Source organism: Spinacia oleracea, chromosome 2, assembly GCF_020520425.1.
Source record: "Spinacia oleracea cultivar Varoflay chromosome 2, BTI_SOV_V1, whole genome shotgun sequence".
NCBI classification, from domain to species: Eukaryota; Viridiplantae; Streptophyta; class Magnoliopsida; order Caryophyllales; family Amaranthaceae; genus Spinacia; species Spinacia oleracea.
In genome coordinates this window covers 87,428,083-87,452,229 of record NC_079488.1, presented here as the reverse complement: position 1 = coordinate 87,452,229, position 24,147 = coordinate 87,428,083, and the positions used below count along the sequence as shown (strand labels likewise).

Below are 24,147 nucleotides of genomic sequence, written 5' to 3'. Positions count from 1 at the left end.
TTTACATTGATTATCTTTCCTTTAATATTATCACATAAATGCCTTAATATTCTATCAAAATTTGTGCCCAAGGACTATTTTAACCAATAAAATTCATCGGACATTTAATCTCTCTCTTTTCCATTGGGGCATTAAATCTTTCCCTAAGTTCCCAATGTCAGATTTTTGATAAAAGTGAAAACATTATAAATAAACGTAATTTTGCCTTGTTTGATAAAAAAAAAAAAAATCTCAATGCACATTAATTAGTCGTTAAATCGCGTGCATAATACCAAAACTAAAGAACAAAAAGGGACAGAGAGAGTATTTGATAATCAAACAACTTATCTCCTAAAACTACGTGCCCTGATAAGCGTCAAAACTAATTTGGGACGGAGGGAGTAATTGGTGTGTAAACACGCCAAAAAGCATGTGAACTCATATCATAAAAGGAAATGATGTAATACATATGCAACGTCTAAATAAGACAAATGGTGTAATTAATATGTAACTTCTAAATAAGACAAATGGTGCAATTAATAAAAAACAAAGGAAGTATAAATTTTTTTTGTTACATTTGGGGAAAGCTTAGTTGATAATTTGTCAACTATCTTCTTTCTTAATTTGAGGTAGCTAAGAGGGCGTTTGGTATACAAGAAAAGGAAAGAGAATGGCCATGTTTAATTCCCTTTGTTGTTGCTTGTAGCTGCATTTCAATCATTCCCTTTACCTTTTACTCTGATTCTCCACTATCAAGGGGATTTCCATTCCTTTTTCCACACATGTCCTTGTCCTTGTCCTTGTCCTTGTCCATGTCCATGTCCATTTCCATTTCCATTTCCATGTCCATGTCTACTAACATGTCCCACCAAAGTTGCAGCTACCACACCTCCACCTTCTTCAGAACCACCCCTCCACCTCCACCTCCACCTCCACCCTAAATAGAATCGTCGTTTTTGTTACTTTGACACGCGTCTTTTTGGGCTCATACCCATGTCAATCCGACGCGACACGGATCCGTACCGGATCCATGACTGGTTAATCATACAAGGCTGCCCCAACTTTAAGAAAATTTTTGATATAGTTTTAATCAACCCTGGATTACTTCACCTTCTTTTTTGTTTTGAGTGAGAATCGGAATCCGAACTCAGGGATGTGATTTTTTCCGATAGTCATAGCATCGACGATTATTTTCCGGCGAGGTACAATGGGGTGGTGCGTACTTCTTGCAATTTTTCTCCAAAGCTTTGTCCTTTTACTTTTTTTTTTTTCCTTTTATTCTGGTGTTGAAAACTCATGTGACCTACTCCCTCCGTCTCACATTACTCGTTACACTTACCTTTGCACAAAGTTTTAGGTGATAAGTGGTTGTTTGATTTTCAATTGTTATTTTATTGAAAAAGTAGATGTAATAGGAGTTAGTGGGGTATTTTTTTTAATTGAATGAGAGAGGGTGTGGGGACCAAACTTTAATTAATTGGGAAGAGAGAGACAATATAATTAATTGTGGGTCATTCCTAATTTAGAAGTGTGACAAGTAATGTGGGACGTACGAAAAAGGAAAGTGTAACAAGCAATGTGGGAAGGAGGAAGTACTTTACAGTTGTACTCTTGTACATGTACTCACCTTTCTTTGTTTATTATTAGGTTTTTTAATCTCTTTGTTTCTCTTTGACTTTTCCAATTCTGTTTTTTTAGAGAACTTTAATGTTAATTTCCTTTTTCTTCGATTAATTTTTTTTGCATAATTTTTTCCGTGTCCCGTGTCTTGAAATTTCAACTTTACCGGGTCTGACACTCTGATCCATATCCGAATCAGACACCCGTACTCGAGTCCTGGTAACATAGCTCGTCGTCCCTACCTTACCACCACACGTTACAAATCACACAACAACTTAAAAAACTACCTCCGCCCACACAACCCGGCGAGAAAATTTCAAGATTAAAATATTAAAAGTAGCTTTCATATCATTAAATAGCTTTAGATGTTAAAATTCGACCATGAAAACTCCAGATCCGAAGTTTTCATGTGCGAATATGGCCTTTAAAGCCTCAAATTTACCCCATCCATGGTGGTGGTGACTGGTGAACCAATAAGGGAAGGAAGAGAGAGAAAGGGGCGGTGGCGCTCCGGCGTGGCAAAGAGACTGATCGGGCGACGAAGGTCGGCGTCGGCGTTGAAAATGGGAAGGGCAGGGGCGTGTGTCACATGAGAGTGAGGGAGATGTGGTGGAGCAACGATGAGAGAAGGAAGTGAATTTGAGTGGCCAAATCCCCAAACAACATCTTATAGCAAAGGCAATAACTTTTCATTCCCTATCTATCCCTTTTTTGATTCATTCCATTTATTTCGTTCAACCAAACGTCCCCTACTTGTCTTAGTTTTTGTTTTTTGTTTTTGTGTGGTATTGTTGCTAGAGGCCATAATTGACCCTTTTTTACATTTGCGCTTGTCATTAGTTTGAAGATTGCACTCTATAAAGGTGCTCTTAAGAAGGAACAAATTAGGGTATTGATTCTTTTGAGATTCCAGTCAACTCAAGCGTAACATTGGTCATGTCTTTGGCATAAATATCTTTTTTGCAATTCTTATTCCCAACGGCGATATCTGAGAAAAGAAAGAAAAAGAGGAGAAGCAAAGAGTTATGCATTATCAAGTTAGAGGAAATGGTCTTCAATGGTGTCTAGAATGGTATTATGTTATGAGTGGAAAGAAGAAATGGAGACAATAAGTAGTTTTGACCAAGTAAAAGAGAACTTAGAAGTAGATTTAGGAATGTAGTCCATGAACTTGCGTGTTGAAGTTTTAGCAAATTTTCTTATTGACTTTAACTCTAATTCTTGATATTATATACTTGATGGAACATGGATGCTGATAACCTGAAGTAGTTAGGTATATTAATTGGTTATTTCTTTTCTTTGTTCCAACATTACAGGTATTGGAGAGGGACCTAGCAATATTTGGGTTCTTTGTTGCGCTTGGTAGAAGTACAAAATCTTTCCTGGCTGCAAATGGTTTTGATAAAACTCCTGAACCGATGGAAGGCTTCATCAGGTATCTCATATGTATGGAGTAATATGGTCCATGTATCTTTACTAATTTGTCTTTTGTGGCTAACTTTTCCTTTGTACTTGTTCATTTCTTGCTCACTCTTTTAGATACCTTGTTGGGGGATGTGTGTTGTATTATCCACAGTTCTCTTCAATAAGTTCTTACGAACTGTATGTTGAGGTAACCATGTATTTTGATGATGTTGTGAAATCTATATCTGTAGAGTGAAAAAAGTATATAACGATAATGATTTGACAGGTCGTCTGTGAAGAGTTGGATTGGCTTCCTTTCTATCCTGGCTACAGTAACACTATCAAACATTCCCCCGCGCATAAAAAAAAATCTGAATCTCCTCCAAATTCAGAAGCTATACTACAAGCACTAGATGTTTGCTCACGTTGGATCCGTGTCTTTATTAAACACAGTAAGTGGGTGGAGAACCCTTCAAATGTGAAAGCAGCATGGTTTCTTTCAAAAGGGTAATCTCTGCATATAATTTTTTTCCCTCTATTGGGGTCTTTCTTTGTGTATTGCTAAACATCTACGTTTCTGCTCGTTAGCGTTGACATGTCAGTTTTCTAACACAGACTTCACCAGCTTGAGAGTTGCATGGAGGAACAGGGGGTGCTAAAGTAAGTTCTTTCTATTGTTCACTTATACCAAAGGGTGTGGGTGTTCAAGTAGGAAATAATTGATAGAGAGAAGGCTTACCTTTGCATGGTCTGAAAATTTTCAATTCCATGATGAGTCTCTTAGTGCTGAAGCATCTTTTAGTTCCATAATTATTTGTGGACTAGATAAGAAATATTGCAAGAGTTGTTGCTGAATTTATCTCTCGCTACTTAATTTAGATTAGTATTGGTGTCTTAAGACTCATAAGACAAGCTTCCTCGCCTAGAATATTCAAAAAACATAATCTGGAGGGGAGGGAGGGGTGAAAATACTGTGTGGCATGCCTGGTTTGATATGAGATAGGAAAGTCTAGGATGTTCATGTCAGAGATATCAATCAAGCTCTAGAAATCTTGTGCTTCTGTTTTAGTTAAAACCGGTGTGGAGTTGATTAACCAAAAACAAAAGCATGCATTTGTATTTACTAGGTTATTTATCAATGTACACTCAGTGAAGTAATTTGATATGAATGGTTCAATTTCCTGAAACTATGATGTCTCCCCCCTCTACTGACTAACTATACCAATCTGTTTCACACTTCGACTCAGGGATGACTTAGCAAGGAGCAAGATTAAGAAATCTGTTGAGAAAGCTGAAACTAATTCTAGATTCAGTTCGAGGGAAGATCCGTATTCTTTTGACAAGGTATAATTCAATTACTTTATGTGTCATGCGCAAAGAAATCTTGTTTTGCAAATTCTTTTAGCAATGAAGTTGTTGCTAGGCTGCTAGAAATTCTCAACTCTAGATCTGTGTCTTTCCTTCAAGGAAAGGAAAATAAATTCTCCTTATGTCTTTTTGATAATTTATTAAATAATTTTTGTATATGAAAGAAATCAATCGCTTTCAACTGATTGATGATATTGGGTCTGTTTCAGGCACTAGAAAATGTTGAAGAGGCTTTGGTCAAATTGGAAACATTGATCCAGGAGATGCATGTATCCAGTACTGGTTCAGGAAAAGAGCACCTAAAAGCTGCTTGCTCTGATCTTGAAAAAATAAGGAAACTTAAGAAAGAAGCAGAATTTCTTGAGGCATCTTTTAGAGCTAAGGCAGCTTCTCTCCAGGAGGTATCTTTCTTTACTCTCTTTTTTCCTTTTTTTGTTTATTGCATTGTCTTTAAATGATCAATGTGATGAAGGACTTCTATCTCAGACTCGTTCAATGGGAGGCAAAGTATTTCTGTTGTATTCTTGCTGAAAAGCATGAATGTCCTTTTGTGCAACACCTGTTGGTAATGACAACTTAACATGACGTGGAATATTGCCTCTATTCTGCTATATAGACTGCAAAGAGGGTTTTTCATATTTAATGTTCATTCAATTAATTTTGGAAGCTGGCATGATGCTCATATTGGCCCTTCCAAGTTTCAAACCAACGAGTTTAATTTCTTCATGAAGTGACTTAATGCTTAGATTTTTTACCTTCATACTGATTGATGATATTTGATAAATTTTGAAGTAAACAGGGGAATCAATTCTTAAGTCCAAGAATGATCTACCATGCATGAGTGATGAGTGGCTTTTTTTTTTGGCAAATCAATCGTTTCTTTCAGAGGAAGTTGTGGTTTCTTGTCATTGATTCAAAAGAAACAGAGAATACTTCTTATTGCTAGATTCCCACCAGAGTTACCTGGTTCTTGGTTCGTTTCGGTACGGGGTACGGGTTCGCGGTTCGTAGGTAGTTGATTTTAGGTTCGCGAGAGAAGTATGGAATTTTTTTTTGTGTAGTTACATTTTAAAGTACGGAGCGTAATATGCGATAAAAATAATAATAGTATTAAAGTTGATAAGGAAAATACATTCTGGCTAATTACACAATCCTTAGCAAAGTCACGTGAAAACTAAAAAGGCAGAAGTTAATTGGCAAAAAGAAACTTAATAAAATAACGGATATTTCATGAAATACCCCCGAGGTTTAAGTTAATTCACCAGGTACCCTCGTTGTTTCAGTAATCTACCAGGTACCCCTCAGGTTTCATTTTCTCGCATGACTTAACCCTGCCGTTAAGTGGCCGTTAGAAACTTTTTTTCACCACGTACCCTCGTAATTTATTTCACCAGGTACCCCTGAGGTTTTTAGATTTTCACCAGGTGCCCTTGTGCTTTATGGTAACTTCACCAGATACCCCTGCTCACCAACGGCTAGTTTTTTTAAAAAAACTAGCCGTTGGTGAGCCTTCTCTATTTAAAGGGGGAGCCGCTGCAACTCTTCACTACAAATTTCTGTTCTTCCCCTTAACCAACTCATATTTTCCCTAATTCCCAACTCACCTTCAAATGAGCTCATATTCTCACTCCCAATCTTCTTCTACAACGTATGAATCCTCATACGTTGTAGTTCCAAACAAAACATGCAACATATGTGGGAAAAAATTTGCAATAAGAAGTTCAGAAACAATGAAAAATCCTCAAAGACTATATTACAAGTGTGACTTATGTGACAACTTCAAGTGGTGCAAGGGAAGCATTGAGCAACCACTGCCAATCAGAAACAACAGAGGTAGCACAAAGGAAGGAGAAATTGAAGAAAACAGAAGCTTGAATGAAGAAATTCACCAAATGAAGAAGAAACTCAAGCAACAAAAGAAATTAATGCATGGAACTATCAAAATTGGCATTGTAATGTTTTTTATTCTAGTATTTGTAATGAGAAAGTGAATGATGACATTTCATCAATAATATGATATTTCATTTCCGAATTAAGTAGCTTTACAAAAGTGTGCCCCCGACACGCAAAAACTTTAAGTGTAGCTCTACAAAAACTTGCTCCCATTGGCAAAAGATATACATGATAAGTTTAGCAAAAAGTTATGCATAAATCACAAAATCAAGTACGCTTCCTTTTTCCCTTACTTGATGCATTACGTTGTTGCTGTGAACTGGAAGCACCTTGATCTCCCCCTTGCTGTGAACCAGCTGCACCAGAACCAACTGCACCAGCAGAACCAGAAGCACCAGCAGCAGCTGCACCAGCAAAACCAGAAGCACCAGCAGCAGCTGCACCAGCAGAACCAGAAGCAGCAGCAGCAGCAGCAGCCTTCTTTTGCTTTGCAGTGGCCCCACCTCTGCATGTCCTTGCATTGTGTCCCACCTCCTTGCACTTACCACACCTCACAGTGCTATTTCTCTTTCCCCTTTTTGGATCATGTTTACCTCTTTTTCTCAGTTTAGGGGGTCTACCAGATGCTCTCTTCATGGGTGGTGGGAGGATAATAGGAAGGTCAAAAGAAGGCCATTGGGTTGGGTCAGGCATGGGGTGTATGTGCTCTGAGTAAGTTAACTTGTATGCTTGCCCTTTGAAGTAGTGAGACACAAAATCAGTAGCCTCAAGTCTTTGGTGGTAAATAACCCTAAGGCCATGTCTGCAAGGTATGCCAGATATTTGCCATACTCCACAACCACAAGTCCTTGCATCAAACTTAATAGGGTATTTGACAGCCCCCTCTTTCACTTCATATTCCCCTCCCCCAGCAACTGTTACAGAACAAAACCTAGACTGTTGACTCCTCTCTTCTAATACCCCAGCAGCATATTCAGTCAATTGGTTTGGTCCCATTTCTACAGCCTTGTCAAATCTAGACCCAATCTTCTTCATACACCAACTCCTAGCCTCTATTAGATCCAAGCATCCAAGCACAAACAAAATAAAGCAGCAAAACAGAAAATGTATTAAAAAAAAGGACATGGGTGGTGTAAAACATATGCAGCCAAAGACAAAACATTTACCTTCCATCAGAGTGTACACTGGCATGTCTCTAAAAGGCTTGGTACAAGCGTTGAAAGATTCAACAAAATTGGTGGTGTTGTGATCACAAACCACATGTGGTTCAAACTTGTGCCTTGACCACTGCTCTGGCACTTGGGACAGATAATCCACAGCCTTTGGATCAATTTTGGCAATCTTCTCCATTGCCTTGTTGTACACATATGGGTTGTATGCATTTGCAGCAACCCAGAAGGACTTATGGAAGGCAGTTCCATGCCAGCCAGCTTGTTTACAGTTGGAGTACAAGTGTTGGGCACACACTCTCCTTGTTGCTTGGGGGAACACTTCATAAACAGCACCATCCACACCCTATATCAGACATATAAACACCACATCAGACACATAAACACTACATTAGACACATAAACAATTCATTGGTAATTCATAAACTTTATTTCACCGGATACCCCTGAGGTATCTTATATTTTCACCAGATACCCCTGTGGTATCTTATATTTTCACCAGATACCCCTGAGGTATCTTAGATTTTCACCAGATACCCCTATGAAAAAGCAATAAATCTTACCCTCATTCTGTCACTTATGAAAGTCCAGTCCTCTCTGTGCACACCAAAGTTTCTGAACATTTGTCTCAAGCATCTGAAGAAGTATGCCCAAGTGTCTCCAGTTTCTCCATCAACAATCCCATAAGCAATTGGGAATATCTCATTGTTCCCATCTATGGCAATTGCAGTGAGCATTTGTCCCTTGTAGGTTCCACTGAGGTGAGCACCATCAATGCCAATAATTGGCCTACAACCTTCAAAAAACCCCTTGATCATGCAAGCAAAGGAAAAGAAACATGACTTAAAGTGAGGGGTTGCACCAACAATCTCCTTAGTCCATGTCACAAGAGCATAGCTTCCGGGATTTGTCCTCTTGATCATCTCTGCATAAGCTGGCAGCAGACCATAGGACTCACTAAACCCCCCATGAATCAACTCCTTAGCCATATTTCTAACCTTATACAACAACCTCAACTTCACTTCAATCCTAAACATCACCCTGCATCTTTCTTGTAGGCCCTCAACAGGATAGTCAGGATTAGATTTAATATCCTCCATGAGTTTCTTACACAACCACTCAGAACTAACCATGGGGTTAGAATCTAATCTGCCACACAGTTTGTGCTCCCCTGTCACACTCTTAATTGCCCAACTAACCCCATCCATGAGCATAGATGCATGAATCCTCCAGTTGCATTGTTCTTGATAACACCTTGCTGTGAACCTCTTGGAATCATGCTTATCCGGAGTCAAAGCAAACCCTTCTTGGATACAGAAATCCCTTAACACCTCTAGGAAATGTTCTTTGCTTGAGAAAATCATCCAAGGTTCCAGTTTAATCTCCCCATAAAGCATCTCCCCCACAAGTTTTCCATTTTTGTACACCTTATCCAAATGTGATTCCCTGTCTAATGAATCCTCAAAGGTCTTTTCACCCACATCCACTTCCAAAAGGTCTTCCTCCTCCACATCAGAATCCACAAACTGTGTCACATCATCATCTTCCCCCTCATCAGATACAGAAAAGTCCTCATCCTCACTCTCCTCATCATCATCTTCTGACATAGGACCATCACCCTCCCTGACTGGAATCTCCTCAGATTGCCCACCCCTTCTAAACCTGCCACTGCTTCTGTTAGAACTCCTCTCCTTTGCTACAAATATGCCAAGCCTCTTAGCACTACTTCTAGGAACCCTAAACCCTGCTTGTCTAGGTGGATGAGTTTTATGCTTCTTAGCAGTTGATTGTGGTTGAGGTTGAGGAGCAGGGTCAGTTTGAGGCTCTGTTTGTGGCTCTGTTTGTGGGGGTGAAAGGGGGGACTGAACAGGAGATCTTTGTGGAGATGAGGGATGGGTAGGTGATGTATGTGGTGGAGAAGAGGGATGGGTAGGTGATGTGTGTGGTGGAGAGGGGTGGGAATGATCAGTTTGTGGTGGAGATGAGGGATGGGTAGGTGGTTGTGATTCAGGTGGTGGTTGTGACATCCCACTTACCATCTCCTCAGGTTGACTATACACCCTATAATACTCAACACTCATGTCATCGCACGATATTATCGGGACCTCAACAGCCACAGTGTACCTCAACAACTCCTCTTGTTCTTGTTTTCTCAATAACTCTTCCTGCTCTCTCCTCAACTCCTCCTGCTCTCTCCTCAACTCCTCCTCCCTAGCCCTCTGAGTTTCCTCCTGCCTACATCTAAGAGATTCTTCTTCGGCTCGCTTCTCATCCTCCATTATTTTGACAAGTTTCCTGAACATAACCCTTTGGTCTAATGTTGATTCCTCACAGAATACCTCTATAGTATCTGTTCCCCTAAACTCATCAAACATCAACTGAACATGACCATCTTCATATAACTCGATTGACTTGCCTGATTTAGGATCCTTATAATACAATCTAAAATTCCTAGACAAGAACACACCTTGCTTAACTGAATCCAAAAAAATACTCCTAAGCATCCCCATGAAACCAGTGGCACGAACATCCTCTATCCTAACATCAAAATCTGACCCATTATAGTGACACAACAACCACAATGCTCTCCTCATTCCTAAACAAACAATCGAAAAATTACAGAATATTAACACAAGAATTAAAGCACAAATAAACAACCCATAAATCATACCAGTTAACAACCCATTAATCAACTGAACAACATCAAATTTATCAACCCATAATCAACTGAACAACATCAATTTTATCAATATAAACCCAATCACAAAAAATAAACCCTAACCCTAGAATTTTCGCAGATAAATCAACCAAAACATGCAAGTAAACAAAACGAACTAAAGAGAGTACCTTTTGAAGAAGAGAAACACTCAGATCACCCTTCCTTTGATTGATTACTTCGAAACGACCTTTTTGCTGATGAACTTGAAAAACTCGAAATTCTTGGACTTTCGGCTTCCGAGAGTGTGAATTGAAGTATGAAGACCCCAATTTATCGACTCCACACAATTTCCCCCAAAATCTCCTCCATAATCGTGAAATTATTTTTAGGGTTTGCGTGGTTTTTCGAGAGAAGAACAGAGGAAGAAGGAAGAAGAGAGGTGGGGGTTTTGAATTTTTGGAGACCTGGGTGTCTATGTCAGTTACTTAGAATTGCGCCAGAATAAGGGCAAAAGAGTCAAAGCACAGTAACGCCTACTTAACGCCGTTAGTCAGTTAGTGTCATTAAGGGTATCTAATGCGAGAAAATGAAACCTGAGAGGTACCTGGTAGATTACTGAAACAACGAGGGTACCTGGTGAATTAACTTAAACCTCGGGGGTATTTCATGAAATATCCGATAAAATAATGGGACATCACACCCATGACCTATGTGCAATGCACAACAATAGTACAGACAAAAGGTATAATAATAAGACAAAAAGTATTATAATAAAACAAAAAGTGCAAAACAACGTAAAAAAATTAAAACAAAAAGTACAATTCATCATCTTCATTCTTCACCATCGACATCCAGAGTTCCAGTCTCTCCCATGGTGCTTAGATTCAGCAAGAAGAAAGAACAACAAAAACAACAATTGACGATCGCGATCAACGTGTATGTCCTTCTCAAACAAATGCCCCAACATATTTTATCATTCTATCGCCTTCCCAGATCTTCAATCGTTAAAACTAGGGTTTTGGTTTGGTTCGTGAAAAATAGCGAATTGGATCGCCGTCGAACCGCGAATCGCTACAGGCAAACCGGTTCGCGGTTCGCGGGGGTTAGGGGCGAACCAGGTAACACTGATTCCCACTCTACCCCTTGTCTCATGAGATCGTCTCTTTTTTTTCCCCTCTGATTCCTTGGAAGAAGAAGACTTCTTTTAAGTTATTTGGATATGACTGCTTAGTCAAATGTTCCTGATGGATGATGTTGGATCTTTTAGTGATTCGGTTGCCTTAAGTCACTCCTTGACTCTTTGTTGTGTACCCAGTAATTTACATAGGAAGGACGTTTTGAGTCCATGATACAGTACCAACCTAGGATTAAACTCTCTGAGAGACTGGGAATATTTTGTGTCCTCTTGAATGATTCATATCTTTCTTTACACTAAAATGACTTATTCATCAACCAGGAAAATGATGATGTTGCATCAATTTCTACTGCCAAGGGAAGCAGATTGGGCAAAGAAGGTGCTCTTGTGCAGGACAAGAACAACAGGTAACCATATAAGCAGTTGGAAAAGCTTTCTGATACCAAATGTCTCGTTATCATGACTTGTTGTCATCAAACATCCACAATACTATGATGTGAGACTAATCTTCAAAACTACATTTTTGGAGCTTTCAGTAGTCCTCGTGGCTTATGGTCCTTCCTGTTCCGCCCTACAGTGAAGAAGCCTGGCGTTGAATCTTCCAAGACTTCTGATATGACTGTATGCATCATCTTTATATATGTATTTATTTAGCATTGGTTATGTTATTCCTTTAGTATTCTGTCTACCATGTTATATCTGTTTGTGAATGAGTTGGTACCAATGCTGAGAGATCACCTGTTTATTGGTATTTGGTACAACTTTGGTATACAAATCATGAATATGTTTGACCAATGTTGTTTTTCCTATTAGCTTTTAGTTATATACGGGGATCATTCATCATAAACTGAGAGTTTTTGAGGTGCTTGATTAAAGGTCCTCTCTACAAATGCAAAATAGAATTAGTCATACCCTAAGCCCTAAGGAAGGCAAGTTGCTGGGCTGTTGAATATTTTTAATTGGCAAGACTGAAAGTGTAGGTTGTTGCCATTTCTTCTGAGCTTTGGCATCTTAAACATGTCTGGCACATGATCAGAAGTAAAGTTGGGGAAATGCTAAACCAGCATCCATCTTTACATTTCGAATTTGGGCCATGGTTTAAAAGGTCTTTGTTTTTTCTTGTGGCTTTAAGTGCTTTGCAACTGCAACATTGATCGTCATTCAGGAGGCAAGGCTATTTGTGTATAAATCAGTCTTTATGTAGCTTAAAGAGGAAGCCGAGAAGGCTGCATGTTCTTATTCTGAGCTTGAAATTTGAGAAGCTTTCTTCCATTTTCCAAAGCTTATGATTAAGATCATGAATTCCACTTGCATGGTTCAGAATAATTGTTCCGAACATCTCCGATACTTTATATGAAAGTTTACTTAAGGTGGCGTTAGCAACAAGATTTTGTTTATTGTTGGGTATAAGTTTCTCTCTCCTTGGAATTTCAATTTTGCAAAAATATTTTCTGGATAGAAGATGGCTGAATTTAGAAAAACGTTTAGGAGGGTTAGAGCTTCTTGTTCTAGAATGACCCTGATAAAAGGGTTTGAGTACAAGGTTTTTAAAGTTGATCTTGATCATATTGCAAATTCTTTCATACTCCCTCCATCCCTTAAAGATTTCCCAGTTTCCTTTCTGGTTTGTCCCCTTAAGTTTGCCCCATAAATAGCCATAAGGGACCACACCTTTACTTTCACAAAAACTACTTTTTGTGGCACGAATTCTCTCTCTCATTAACTCAACCCAACCAAAAAATAAAAAAAGTGTTAAAAAAGAATTACTTTTAAAAGCAACATTTCTCCTATGGGGCAATCTTTAAGGAACGGAGGAAGTACTGAACCTAGTTCTCCAGTGTGTGTGTGTGTTTTGCACTGCCATGTGGAAGAAAGGTCAGAATAGATTAATTTTGCACGTGTTGTGAAGGAAAAAATGTTAAGTGTAATAGATTGCGGATGTTTCAATGGGGAGTTTATTTGTTGGAACAGTTCTGAAGCGTCCCCAAAACTCTAAATCAGTATGCTTTGTTTTGAAGACAGGCCCATCAAAGTTGGTGCAAGTACCTTAGTTAAAAAAAAGCGTGCTCAGCGCAAGGCTCACCTAGGCTCAGCCTTCGGTGCCTTCAACTCTCCAGGCTCACTGATGTCAACCAGGCGCGCGTATTCGTGCGCCTTGGGTAAGGCGCAAGGCGCAGCGCCTTGTGCGCCTTTGGTCTTGAGGCGCAACAGGCTGATGTGGATCTGTAATTTACTTTTTTTTTTCTTTTTTAATGATATAAGCACACCCTATGTGACCTATCAACTGTCTTATCTCTACAACCTAAGCTTTTTGGGTAGTTGTAGTAGCATAATATGAGTTAATTTTCATATTTCCAGCTTGTAATTACCTTGAAAGGTTCTAATTCTGGCACTCCAGAGCCGGGATCACGCGATGCTTATGAATCGACAAGAAAATATGGCACTCCAATAGTATTATGTTGTCTTGAGTAATAATTGTGTTAATTTTGTTCTTTACCAAATTTTAAGGCTTATTAGGAAATTATGTGTGCCTTGTATCCAAAAGGCGCGCGCCAGAGCCTTGTGCCTTGCGCCTAGGCTCCATGACCCTTGTGCGCCTTAGTGCGCCTTGCGCCTTTTTAAACAAAGGGTGCAACATAAGCATACTGTCTTTTTTTTGGGATTTTCAGACCTCATATATCATGTATGAAGATAAAATATCAGGAACGCTGCTTTTGTGATCAAAAAGAATTTCTCGACTTTGATGTTTTTTTGGGCCCATAAGCTATGTAGAAGAAGGTAATTTTGTTTGTGACACTGTTTTAGGGCAAGGGGGAAATGATGGAGGATGTTGCACTGTGTTTATGGGTGTCTGAAATTTAAAAGCACCACATGGTATTGTGTGAGCTTAAGCATTCTACTTTAACTGAAGGAAAATAAGTCTAACTGTTCTCTACTTTGTGGTGCAAAATAGTGGCCACGTATTCATAAGTTGGTTGAATATGGCAATGGTGATTATGGGAAATGTAGCAACACTAACGATTACGTGCATCTAGGAATTAAAATCAATCACAGAAACAGGAAAAGCTCTTTACCAAGCTACAAGTCAGTCTGCCTAGAACGAGTATAGTATTTGAGAGAAATGGTCCAGGTAAGTTTGAGGTCAAAACATGAGAGAATCAGAGTTAGATTGTTTGAGCATATTAAGAGGAACTTAAGCATTGTTTTGACTGTTAAAGGATTGGAACAGAAGAAGAGGATGACCAAAACAGATTATAGACCTTACAGGAGGGGGGGATGTTTTCTAGTAGAATTTAGCCATCTAGAGCTTCTGGAGGATATGAACCTTATTAGGATATTTTGCCGCCGTAGACCGTGTGTGTTGACTCAAAGTAGACTCCATGTCCCATAGCTTGTCAAGCTCCAACTGTTTGTGTATGGCTCTCCTTTGATTGACCCTCCTGTTTGCATGTTTATATGTTGGCAATACATATTTTTATCATCTTGTTCTGGCCATCCCTGCCAGTGACATGTATGTAGGTGGGGTGGGGCGGAAGGGGGGGTGGGCGGGGCGGTGGAGGAGGAGAGTGGATAACGTTTTCACGTGAAATTTAGCCATCTACAACTTCTGGAGGACATCACCTTTATTAGGAAATTTCCCGCCCTAGAACCTGTGTTGACTCAAAGTAGAGTCTATGTCCTATAGACGCTTGTAAGTTCCAACTGTTCGTGTGTGGCTCTGCTTTGGTTGATCCGCCTGTGCAGGTTTATGTGTTGTCAATATTTACTTTTATCATCATATTCTGGCCTTCTCTGTCAGTGATATGTATGTTCGGGAATAACACAAATAAAAGGGCCAAAACAATTGAAAAACCACAAAGCCTAGCCATGTTTGAACACCAAAGGTTCAGAAGCCACACCTGTGATAACGACCTATTGCCTCTCTATCATTATTATTTACGGAGTAATTTTTTTATCCTATAAAAATTATTAGTACATATATTACTATTAACTGCAAGGATTGGACATTATAGTACACAGACCTTCACAAATTATGTAGAAAATTCAACTTAGGGTGTTGTTTGAAGGTCATGAAAAATTTGCAATTACCTGTCTTGATACAACACATTATCTGAGTCTAGCATGTTATGGACTTTGTTACTTGGACACGAAAAATTCTTGAACTACTTGTCTTGATAGAATACAATATGACAACAATACGAAGTGAAATTCATGTTAGACTCGGTAATTAGTAGCAGTCAGATCTCATTACACCAAAAAAGAGTTTCGATCAAGTTGCTCTAGTGTCCCTCGTTTGGAGTTCCGCTAATTAGTAGCAGTCAGATCTAATTAGTAGCAGTCAAGCTGCTGTAAGGGTATGCTGGAGAAATAGCATAACGAACAATTGAAAGAGCGGAAAGTAAAAAGGAGTTTCGATCAAGTTGCTCTAGTGTCCCTCGTTTGGAGTTCCGCTACTCTTTCTCAGTGGATTCAAACTAGAGACCCTCGTTCTTGTAAACGAACTAGTAGATGGTCTTTCCGAAAATGTTTGGGAAAAGTTTTCCCCTTGCATCTTTGTCGCTCTTACTTACTTTGCTCGAGGGAGGAATTTGTATAAAGACTGAAAAACTAGAAATAGACTTATAGTTGTGAAGCAGTGGGTCTTAAGAAGCTTTTTCCTAGTAGGGTTTGATTTCTTGGGTTGTCCATTGTTGTCAATCATGTGGACATGCTGTCGGCTGATTGTTCCCTTCTTTCAACTTCTATGGTTAAATTTTTTCGTCGTCTGAAAAACCCAAAGTGGCCATTAAATGAATTATCTTGCTGTTTTCTGCTATCTGCAGCCTCAGGGTGTCCTTTTGGGTGTGTTACTTTTTATTTCCCCTTGAAAATGCAGGGTAACAGGTCCTTGGGATTATCTGGCCTATCAAGTGCAGACACTGGAAAGTCAGATGCTAGTGAAATTCACCGTTTTGAACTCTTGAGGAGTGAGCTCATGGAACTAGAAAAACGAGTTCAAAGCAGTACTACAGACTCTGAAAATGAAGAGGTAAATATTAAACATAGTTTTTTTTTTGGTGCAAAATAATTTCACTTGACATGATATTTCAGATCCGTTTTTCTCCTAATTGAGGTTCAAACATAGCTTAGATTGTTTTCGTTACCTCAGTAATAATTTTTTGGAATGCAGATCTTTCTAGGATGTCTATTTACAATAGGCGTTCAGGTTTCTATTAGTGTAGTCTTTCAGGAATTTGCAGGAGGAGACCATTCTTTGAGCAACCAAAAGAAGAAACGCTATCCATCCCTGAATCCGAATCCACCCAATGGACTTCCTTTGTCAGAGTTATCACAAAATTTTCTGGAAGAGAGAATAAAGCTAGCTCCCACATTCAAAATTCTTGCCTGTTCAGCATACATCTTTCCATTAAAACAATAGTTTCACTTCTTTTCCACTAAGTATCCCTTTTAGTTTCTACTACAATACTTCCAGGTACAGGACCTAGAATCAGTATCAACATTAGCTTATTTGATGGGTAAGTCGCAAATATGGAGAAATTCCAAATGATTTGCTGTTATCTGAAACACCATATTCTTTCAAGCTGTCCTTCCTAGTCTATGATGTTGTAAATCCAATGTAATAAGGGCTTCAGATAAGGACAGTTTCTGACTTCTTGGAAGTGATGAGGGGAAATTCTTCGTGGAGCTTCCGATTTAGGAGTCATGATGAATGCAAGCTGGTGGTGGGGTTAATAACCTGCCTTGTACCCTTTAATCTACTTCCTTGACGGGTTTACAAGACTAGATTTTGTATGGCTTATTCCTAATCCTTTTTTTTGTGTGCCAGCCCTAGTCATTCTTTCTACACATAGCATTTTTGTAAAAAGCATGTTTCTAAACCTCTCTACAGTATACGACAAGGATCAAAAATTATTTTACTGTCCGTTGAGTTTCTTTCTACACATATCTGCAATCCTGAAAGTTCATAAAATGAAAAGCTATGACCTGCTTATGTAGAAACATAGAGCGAGACGGAGAAGGGACGGCACCTTGAAGTTGTATGCCTACAGCGACAAAATCTGTTTTCATAATAAATTTACTTTCTAAAGAAGTTAATTCACTAACTTCTTTGTGCATCTCTATAGGTAAGAGTCACATTGTAGCACTGATGACTTTGTTTCAATTATCTCTATTCAGGAAATTGAGTTTCCCCTTGCAGTTAGAGGTACTGAACTAGTACCTGTCCAGAAGAATGAGAGCTTAATTGGAAAGTCAATTGAAAAGCTGAAAGAGACGAGCACGGTATGCATATTTAACATATTAATATATACCATTTTAGTATGAATAGAATACTCCTGCATTGTAGTAATTGATGGTCTCAAAGAAGATGTGAAGATGAAGTAATTAGTTCTTCAAGGACTTGTGGCCAGATGTGAGTGAGATGAGTCAGGATCCTCTGTCTTCGTGCCACATTTACTGTCTCAACTCAACAAAACGTTGCCGAATAGCAATGAATACAACCGACAGCATTATGTTTGGCAAAGTCAATCATGTTTCAAAAGGTCTAGTTTGTAACCAAGATTACAACTTTAACCTAGTTTTGATTAACTTTTATATTAGTTAAAAAAAGTTGATAGATAAACATTTTAAAGGGTTAAATGATTAATTGTGATTTTGAAGAAATAAGTTTTACTAAAATAAAAAAATTTATCACTAAAAAATAGATAACTTTTACATACTAAACTTAACTTTTAAGAATTTTGAGTTAACTTTACTCCGGTGTACAATATTTATTGTACACCCCTTTTAAATAAGAATTTGTGTTCATGTTTTGACTCATACACACTCACTACCACCTTAATAAATGTTATTTTTATTTTATTTTGAAAAATAAGGTTTATTAACCTATTGAGAATTTGAGAATGATTTTTTTATGAATCTCAATCAAAAAGTTTGTTTTCGATGAGAAATCATCTACTACTCATTGGAATTCCCCCATCGTAACCAGCAAGTCACCAATTTCATCACAACAAATGGAATTGATCCATTTTGTTGAGTTGGGACAATAGATGGGACACGAATTTGGAACAGAGGATCCGGACTTAAATAATAGATGTAATAAAGTTTTACGTTCTTCAATATGTAATTTTGACCATATATTGATTGCATTGTACTCCCTCCATTCCTTTTTGATGTTCCTGTTTCCATAAATAGCGTTCCTATTTGATCTTCCCGTTTCTATTTTTTGACATGACTTTTTATTATAAATTTCCCCACCATCCCTTATTTAATTCATTCACATTTCCCCATTCACCCACCCAGCCCCACTTTTATGATTTTTTATTACTTTAATAAAATATCTTTTATCTCTTTCATTTCTTTATTATTTTCCTTCATTTCTTTATTACTTTCTCTTACACCCAATCATCACTCTTACACACTATCATTACAAGATTCTATTTTCTTATTTTCCACCCAAAACTCCAAATAGGAACATCAAAAAGGAATGGAGGGAGTACTTCGTTTATCTTTTTACAGAACTTAGTGAAAATACTTTCTACAATAATTTTAGTAATATGTTTTCCAAGGTGCAAATCAATACTTATATCTTAAATTTAACTGATTGCTAAATTTTGCAAAGCTCAACCCCAAAAGCCAGCTTGAATAATTTTGTGGACGAGAGTTTGTCCATTTATAATTGTTCCAATCAAAGATCTGATGACAACTAACTCATTTGCAATAGTGGAGCTAGTTATTTTCATTTGACCTCTCAGACCCCATCATAATCAGGCTTTGGGTTAGTAGTGTGTTATGAAATTCATACAAAGTAGTAAAATCAGTGCTGTCTATATGAAAACAGAGGATATAGTCCACCAAATGCATGGATATTTATGATTCTGTAGTAGACTAGATTTTTGAGGTTGAAAGTTCAAAGTTCAGAGAAGAGACGGAAATTCTCATTATTAAACTGGGAAATGATAGTTGATTGTACTTCGTATGTTGATGCAACATATTCATCAACACTTGCATTACGATTCCAGACTTTCTAGTGCCTGGACAGTGGACGCTCCCAACTACCATCTAACCAAAGTAAATTATACTTTCACAATTTTCTTCATGATTTCACTCCTTTTATGTCCTGTTTTTGCAGAACAACTGATTCCCTCTTGGCCTCCTCTAACTAATTTCTATCTTCTTGTCGCTCAAGCTACCTCTTATTAAATTTTAATGGCATTTCCTATTTCCTAATGTACCCTTCTCCTGTGCCCGGTGCATTACAAATTCTTGGACAAAATCTAGGAATAGGCGATGATATTACTTTTCTTTTTTCTATAAATCTCTTGTGTTAATACGTCTGTCTTGATTAAGTATTTACACCTACTTTTTTTCTGTAGGAATTTGACTTACAAATGCATTATGTTATTACTCCGAATAATTTATAATTACTGTTTTGTAGGATGTTTGGCAAGGCACTCAACTTCTAGCTATTGATGTTGCTGCTGCAATGGGACTCCTTAGAAGAACAATAATAGGTGATGAACTAACCGAAAAGGAGAAGAAGTATCTTCGTAGAACCTGTACAGACATGGCGTCAGTGGTTCCTATTGGAGTTCTCATGCTTCTTCCTGTGAGTATCTTGGCCCAATAAATATGAACTAGTTTTTCTTATTATTTTTGAGCTATTTGTGTACTATTAGGATCTAGATATTTGACTCTCTGGATTCATTAAGTTAAAATTTCAACTAAAACTATGAAGGTTGCTTTCTTTCTCCTAGTATTCAGCTGTTCCGCTACAGAACGACCGTTTTGTAACGGTATTGTATTTTCCATTCTGCAAAACGCCGTTGCGTAAACTGCAACAAAAACCATATCCTTCTCCCTGCGCCGCCCCATTACTTAATGGTGACACGTTTATTAGCCCATTTTTTCCCGATCTGTGCTTCTGTTAAATTGGCCAAAATATTTTAGTAATTCATCATGCAGTTTATAAAATATGATATTTTAAGTAATTATTTGTTCACCAAATATGTCACTCACATTATGATAGTTTGGTTATAATATGTTAAAAGAATACTTCATAAACTACAATAAATGATTTGCCAAAAAAAAGAAAAAACTATAATAAATGTGAACGAAGCTGAAATCCGTTTCTAAAAAGAAATTCACACCAAGTTAGCCGCCATTTGTTTTGTTCATCTTTTACAAGCTGTTCCGTCATCATAGCAATCACGACCTCATCGGCAAAAAAATTCTATGCTCCTAACAAAACTTTTGCTAAATGTTATATGATAACATTAAATGTTTATGGTTGTTATTTTTGTTTTGGTTGGCAAATTGCAATGACGATGTTCCATGTTTTTGGCACTTATAGTTTATAAGTCTAAAGAGTAAATCATTTCATCTACTTCCTGTAAATGACAGGTAACTGCAGTTGGACATGCGGCAATGTTGGCAGCAATCCAAAGATATGTGCCAGCCTTGGTGTGTTTTTCTGGATTCTTAGTTCCTTACTCCCAACTTTGCATTTTCTATATTGTGCAAAGCCTTTCTTATCTGGATCGACTAAACTATATATATCTTGCAGATACCATCTCCATATGGGTCAGAGCGTCTGGATCTGCTGAGGCAGCTTGAAAAAATGAAGCAGATAGATCCTGAAGATTCAAAGCTTGAGGAGAATGTAGAAGAATCAACCTGAAGCTGAACCGAATCAAGGAAATCTTTATGACCATTGATATAAAAGCCAAATGCATGATGTGATCAACCTTATCTCTTAATTCTAAAATCTTTAGCCAGTAATTCAGAGTAAAGAAGTTCATTCCATATGTCTGGAACTCCTGGAAGACACCAATGGCTGCAGTCTTCTATAGAGTGTTGTTGAGAAAGTGGCTCACGATGGATTGATGGGTGGCCATCCGCTCTTAACTCAGACAGATATGTAATGTTTGAAAAATTGACCTTCATCTTGTCAGCTTCCATTTCGTTGACAACGTCTAGTATATATTGGTTGAACGGCGGGTCTTCCTGCAGCTTCTTTTTGCTTGTCTCAGGTGCCTGCCTATCTCTACAAGTACCTCCTGTATCCCATGTTCCATTCCTGAAATATTCACAATCTTGTAAATTTTGAAACATATTCCTCAATTTTTTTCATGATAATGGTGCCCAAAGTTATAACAATGTAAAAAAGCATAAAGTGCAGTGCCTGTAATGAACTGGAGCATAGCTTCGAAAGATTATGTGGCTTCTTTGTGGATTTAACTTCTCTTCTGCCCATGACTTCAACGTCTTCATTGACCGTTGAAATGCTTCTGTATAATCCATTGTCATATTTACAACCCCTCTTTCCTGAAAATAGATGCCTCTGAAAATAAAGAAATAAAGTATCAATTTTGTAACTTTTGCATATACTCTGTTCTAGTGTTCCTTAAATGAACACCCAGGATGATGAAAAGAAATGTGAAACTGGAACCATCTCTTTATGCTGGTTTTTGATATTGGGGGAAAGCTAGACATGACAAAAACTGACTTGTTTACAAGTCCGAATTTGAACTATATATACAAAAGATGGACTCGAATATGATCCAAAGTCGAGCTAAATGATTCATCACCCTAATATCATCTGAATTAAAATAAATTGAATTGAACACGAGCATCGGAGCATGAAACAATGGAGCATGTTCAGAAGATAAAAGAGAGTCCGAACAAAAATGAGTACATACGACGAGATGGTTTTTGCCTGATTCCACCAGTGACCGCTATTGAAAACATAGACATCTGCTCCTAGCCATTTTTCCGACCACCAGTGGAGCTTATCAACCTTAATGGTTCCACGTACTTGTTCCGGCGAATTTGGAGGTGGACGGCTTACACGCACAAGGAAGGGGACGCGGTAATACTCAACACTGAGGTTGAATTCTTGAAAAATGATGGAGAAATAGCCTTTATGTCTAGTTATGGGAACTCCATTTGCTTCATACATTGATGATTGGTTTGAAACTACTATTGATAGCATGCACAATAGTGACTCCCATTGGTTTCTCCCTATTGAATCTCCGACAAATACAATCCTTCCATTTCTGCTCCTCTCTAGAAAATCACTTGCATTGAATCTGAGACGTATAAACACATTCCCAAAATACATAAATTTGTACCAAATTTAATAAAAATAAATTGATAAAAAACAAGTACCTAGGAAAATCACACCCATGAGGTTTCCATCGCCAATGACGGAAGCTTTGATTAGTACGTCCATTCTCACGGCAACGAAAACCAGGATCGAGGAACTTGCAAGTCTCATTGTAGCTATGAAAAGGGTAGTTCTCATCCCAAACCCATTGTCCATTAGAATAGTCACAACTTTGTTGTTTATGTTGGTAAACAGAATATTGGAGATCAAAAGGCTTTACAATACTTGAGATTGCAATCAAAATGGTGGCAATTAAAAGGAACAAGGAACATACATAAATATAGGCATGTTTTTTAATGAAATAAAGGCTTATGATTCTCTGTGTTTGAGTTTGGAGATCCATATGAGAAGCCTAGGAGGTAGGAGGGAGGAAATTTTTTTAAACCGTTTTTTTTAAGATATATCTTGTCGGTTAGCTAGGTTAAAAATTTAAGGAAAAGGGGAAAAAAAAGGGTAGAACTTTGATTTTATTTCTTTATTTATTTTTAGACAAACTTTTAATTGTTTTATTTTAGATGATTTAATTTAATTTAATTATATGTACATAAAATATATTCCTTATATAATTAGTGCCCTAGCAGGCAGATTTGCACGTCTATCTTTTGCCACTGGTTAATTGTTTTCTTTAAAGAAGGTTTATACTCCTAATTTACTATGCATTTTTATTGACCCCGTCCATTTTTTTTGGTTGCTACTCCCTCCGTCCCTTAATACTCGCACCGTTTTGACTGGACACGCATGCCAATGTACAACTTTGACCACCAATATCTTTAACTACATATTATAAAAACTTATAAAATGTTAATATTTTGAAAATATATATTAAGATGAATCCAACAATATATTATACACTAACATTTATTTTCATATACTAGAAATAAAATAGGGTCAAAGTGAATTATGTGAATAGTGCAAAAAGTCAAAACGGTGCGAGTATTAAGGGACAGAGGGAGTATTATTTAGGCGTTGTTTTGTTCGACTTATTGTGACTTATTACGGATAAAATAAGTTCAAATAAATTTTTCTTTTTAAAAAAAAGTTTAGACAAATTCACTTCAGGAAAAAAAAATATATGTTTTTTTCATACATTTTCACACACAAATAAGTTTATTTCAGATAAAATAAGTTCAGATATAAAATAAGTTTAGATAACTTCAAATAAATTCAGATTAGTTAGGATAAGTTCAAATAAGTTCAGATATTATAAATTCACACCAAATAAGTCGATAGAACGGAGTCTTAGTTGACTAAGTTTTGTGTACCATTGTCTTACTTTCATAAGACCGCTAATGCCAAAATACATAACTCAACTATTAACAAGAAAATCATAACTTTTAGCACAAATATCATACGTAGCAAGTGTTAACACGATACATATAACTATTAAACCAAAATCATAACTATTATCCCAAAACTATAATTATTTAATCGAGAATTTTTATATTAACATAAAGTATTTGATCATAGAATGTAAGAGCAACTCCAATGGTGAGCTACGAGATGTTGTGGCTAAGTTTGTCACGTTAATTTTTAGCTACAATTGATTAAAACTACAAGTTATCGTATTGGTGGGCTACAACACTTTGTAGCTCCATATAATATTTATTTTAAATAATTTATTTATTTGAGCTATATTTTTTTTGAGCTATTAAAATGGCTACAAGAATTTAACAGCTGCTTATGTCATTGTTGTACCAATGGTGGATTACCTGCTCACATGTTCATTTTTTTTGTAAGCAGGTCCATTTTATAA

General features: G+C 37.4%; 2 protein-coding genes across 4 annotated transcripts in view; one reads left to right on the top strand and one right to left on the bottom strand.

The window, feature by feature from the left end:
- LOC110804224 (uncharacterized) overlaps positions 1–21,466 on the top strand; it is a 36,004-nt gene extending 14,538 nt beyond the window's left edge. Inside the window, exons 6-18 of one of the 3 annotated variants that reach the window (XM_022009782.2) lie at positions 2,916–3,034; positions 3,139–3,211; positions 3,290–3,510; positions 3,619–3,663; positions 4,251–4,347; positions 4,581–4,772; positions 11,549–11,634; positions 11,767–11,848; positions 16,104–16,256; positions 17,405–17,509; positions 19,665–19,835; positions 20,630–20,689; positions 20,793–21,466. In XM_022009782.2, coding sequence (XP_021865474.1) covers positions 2,916–3,034; positions 3,139–3,211; positions 3,290–3,510; positions 3,619–3,663; positions 4,251–4,347; positions 4,581–4,772; positions 11,549–11,634; positions 11,767–11,848; positions 16,104–16,256; positions 17,405–17,509; positions 19,665–19,835; positions 20,630–20,689; positions 20,793–20,906 — 1,518 coding nt within the window. In that variant the 3' untranslated portion in view covers positions 20,907–21,466. Of the gene's footprint in view, positions 1–2,915; positions 3,035–3,138; positions 3,212–3,289; positions 3,511–3,618; positions 3,664–4,250; positions 4,348–4,580; positions 4,773–11,548; positions 11,635–11,763; positions 11,849–16,103; positions 16,257–17,404; positions 17,510–19,664; positions 19,836–20,629; positions 20,690–20,792 lie in introns of all 3 variants that reach the window. The other 2 variants (XM_022009781.2, XM_022009783.2) reach the window with 2 other exon arrangements.
- On the bottom strand, positions 20,951–22,752 carry LOC110804225 (protein trichome birefringence-like 9). The gene is made up of 4 exons (XM_056836171.1): positions 22,397–22,752; positions 21,928–22,317; positions 21,384–21,569; positions 20,951–21,353 (listed from the first exon to the last, which is right to left on the bottom strand). Exons 1-4 carry the CDS (start codon positions 22,735–22,737, stop codon positions 20,975–20,977), a joined length of 1,296 nt encoding a protein of 431 aa, XP_056692149.1. The 5' UTR covers positions 22,738–22,752; the 3' UTR covers positions 20,951–20,974.
- Between the last annotated feature and the right edge of the window lie 1,395 nt (positions 22,753–24,147).

Coding starts and splice junctions, on each gene's coding strand:
- LOC110804225 (XM_056836171.1), bottom strand. CDS start 22,737: ATGGATCTCCAAACTCAAACACAGAGAATCATAAGCCTTTATTTCATT. Junction 22,318..22,396: donor CATGGGTGTGATTTTCCTAG/GTACTTGTTTTT, acceptor TATACGTCTCAG/ATTCAATGCAAGTGATTTTC. Junction 21,570..21,927: donor CAGGCAAAAACCATCTCGTC/GTATGTACTCAT, acceptor CTTTATTTTCAG/AGGCATCTATTTTCAGGAAA.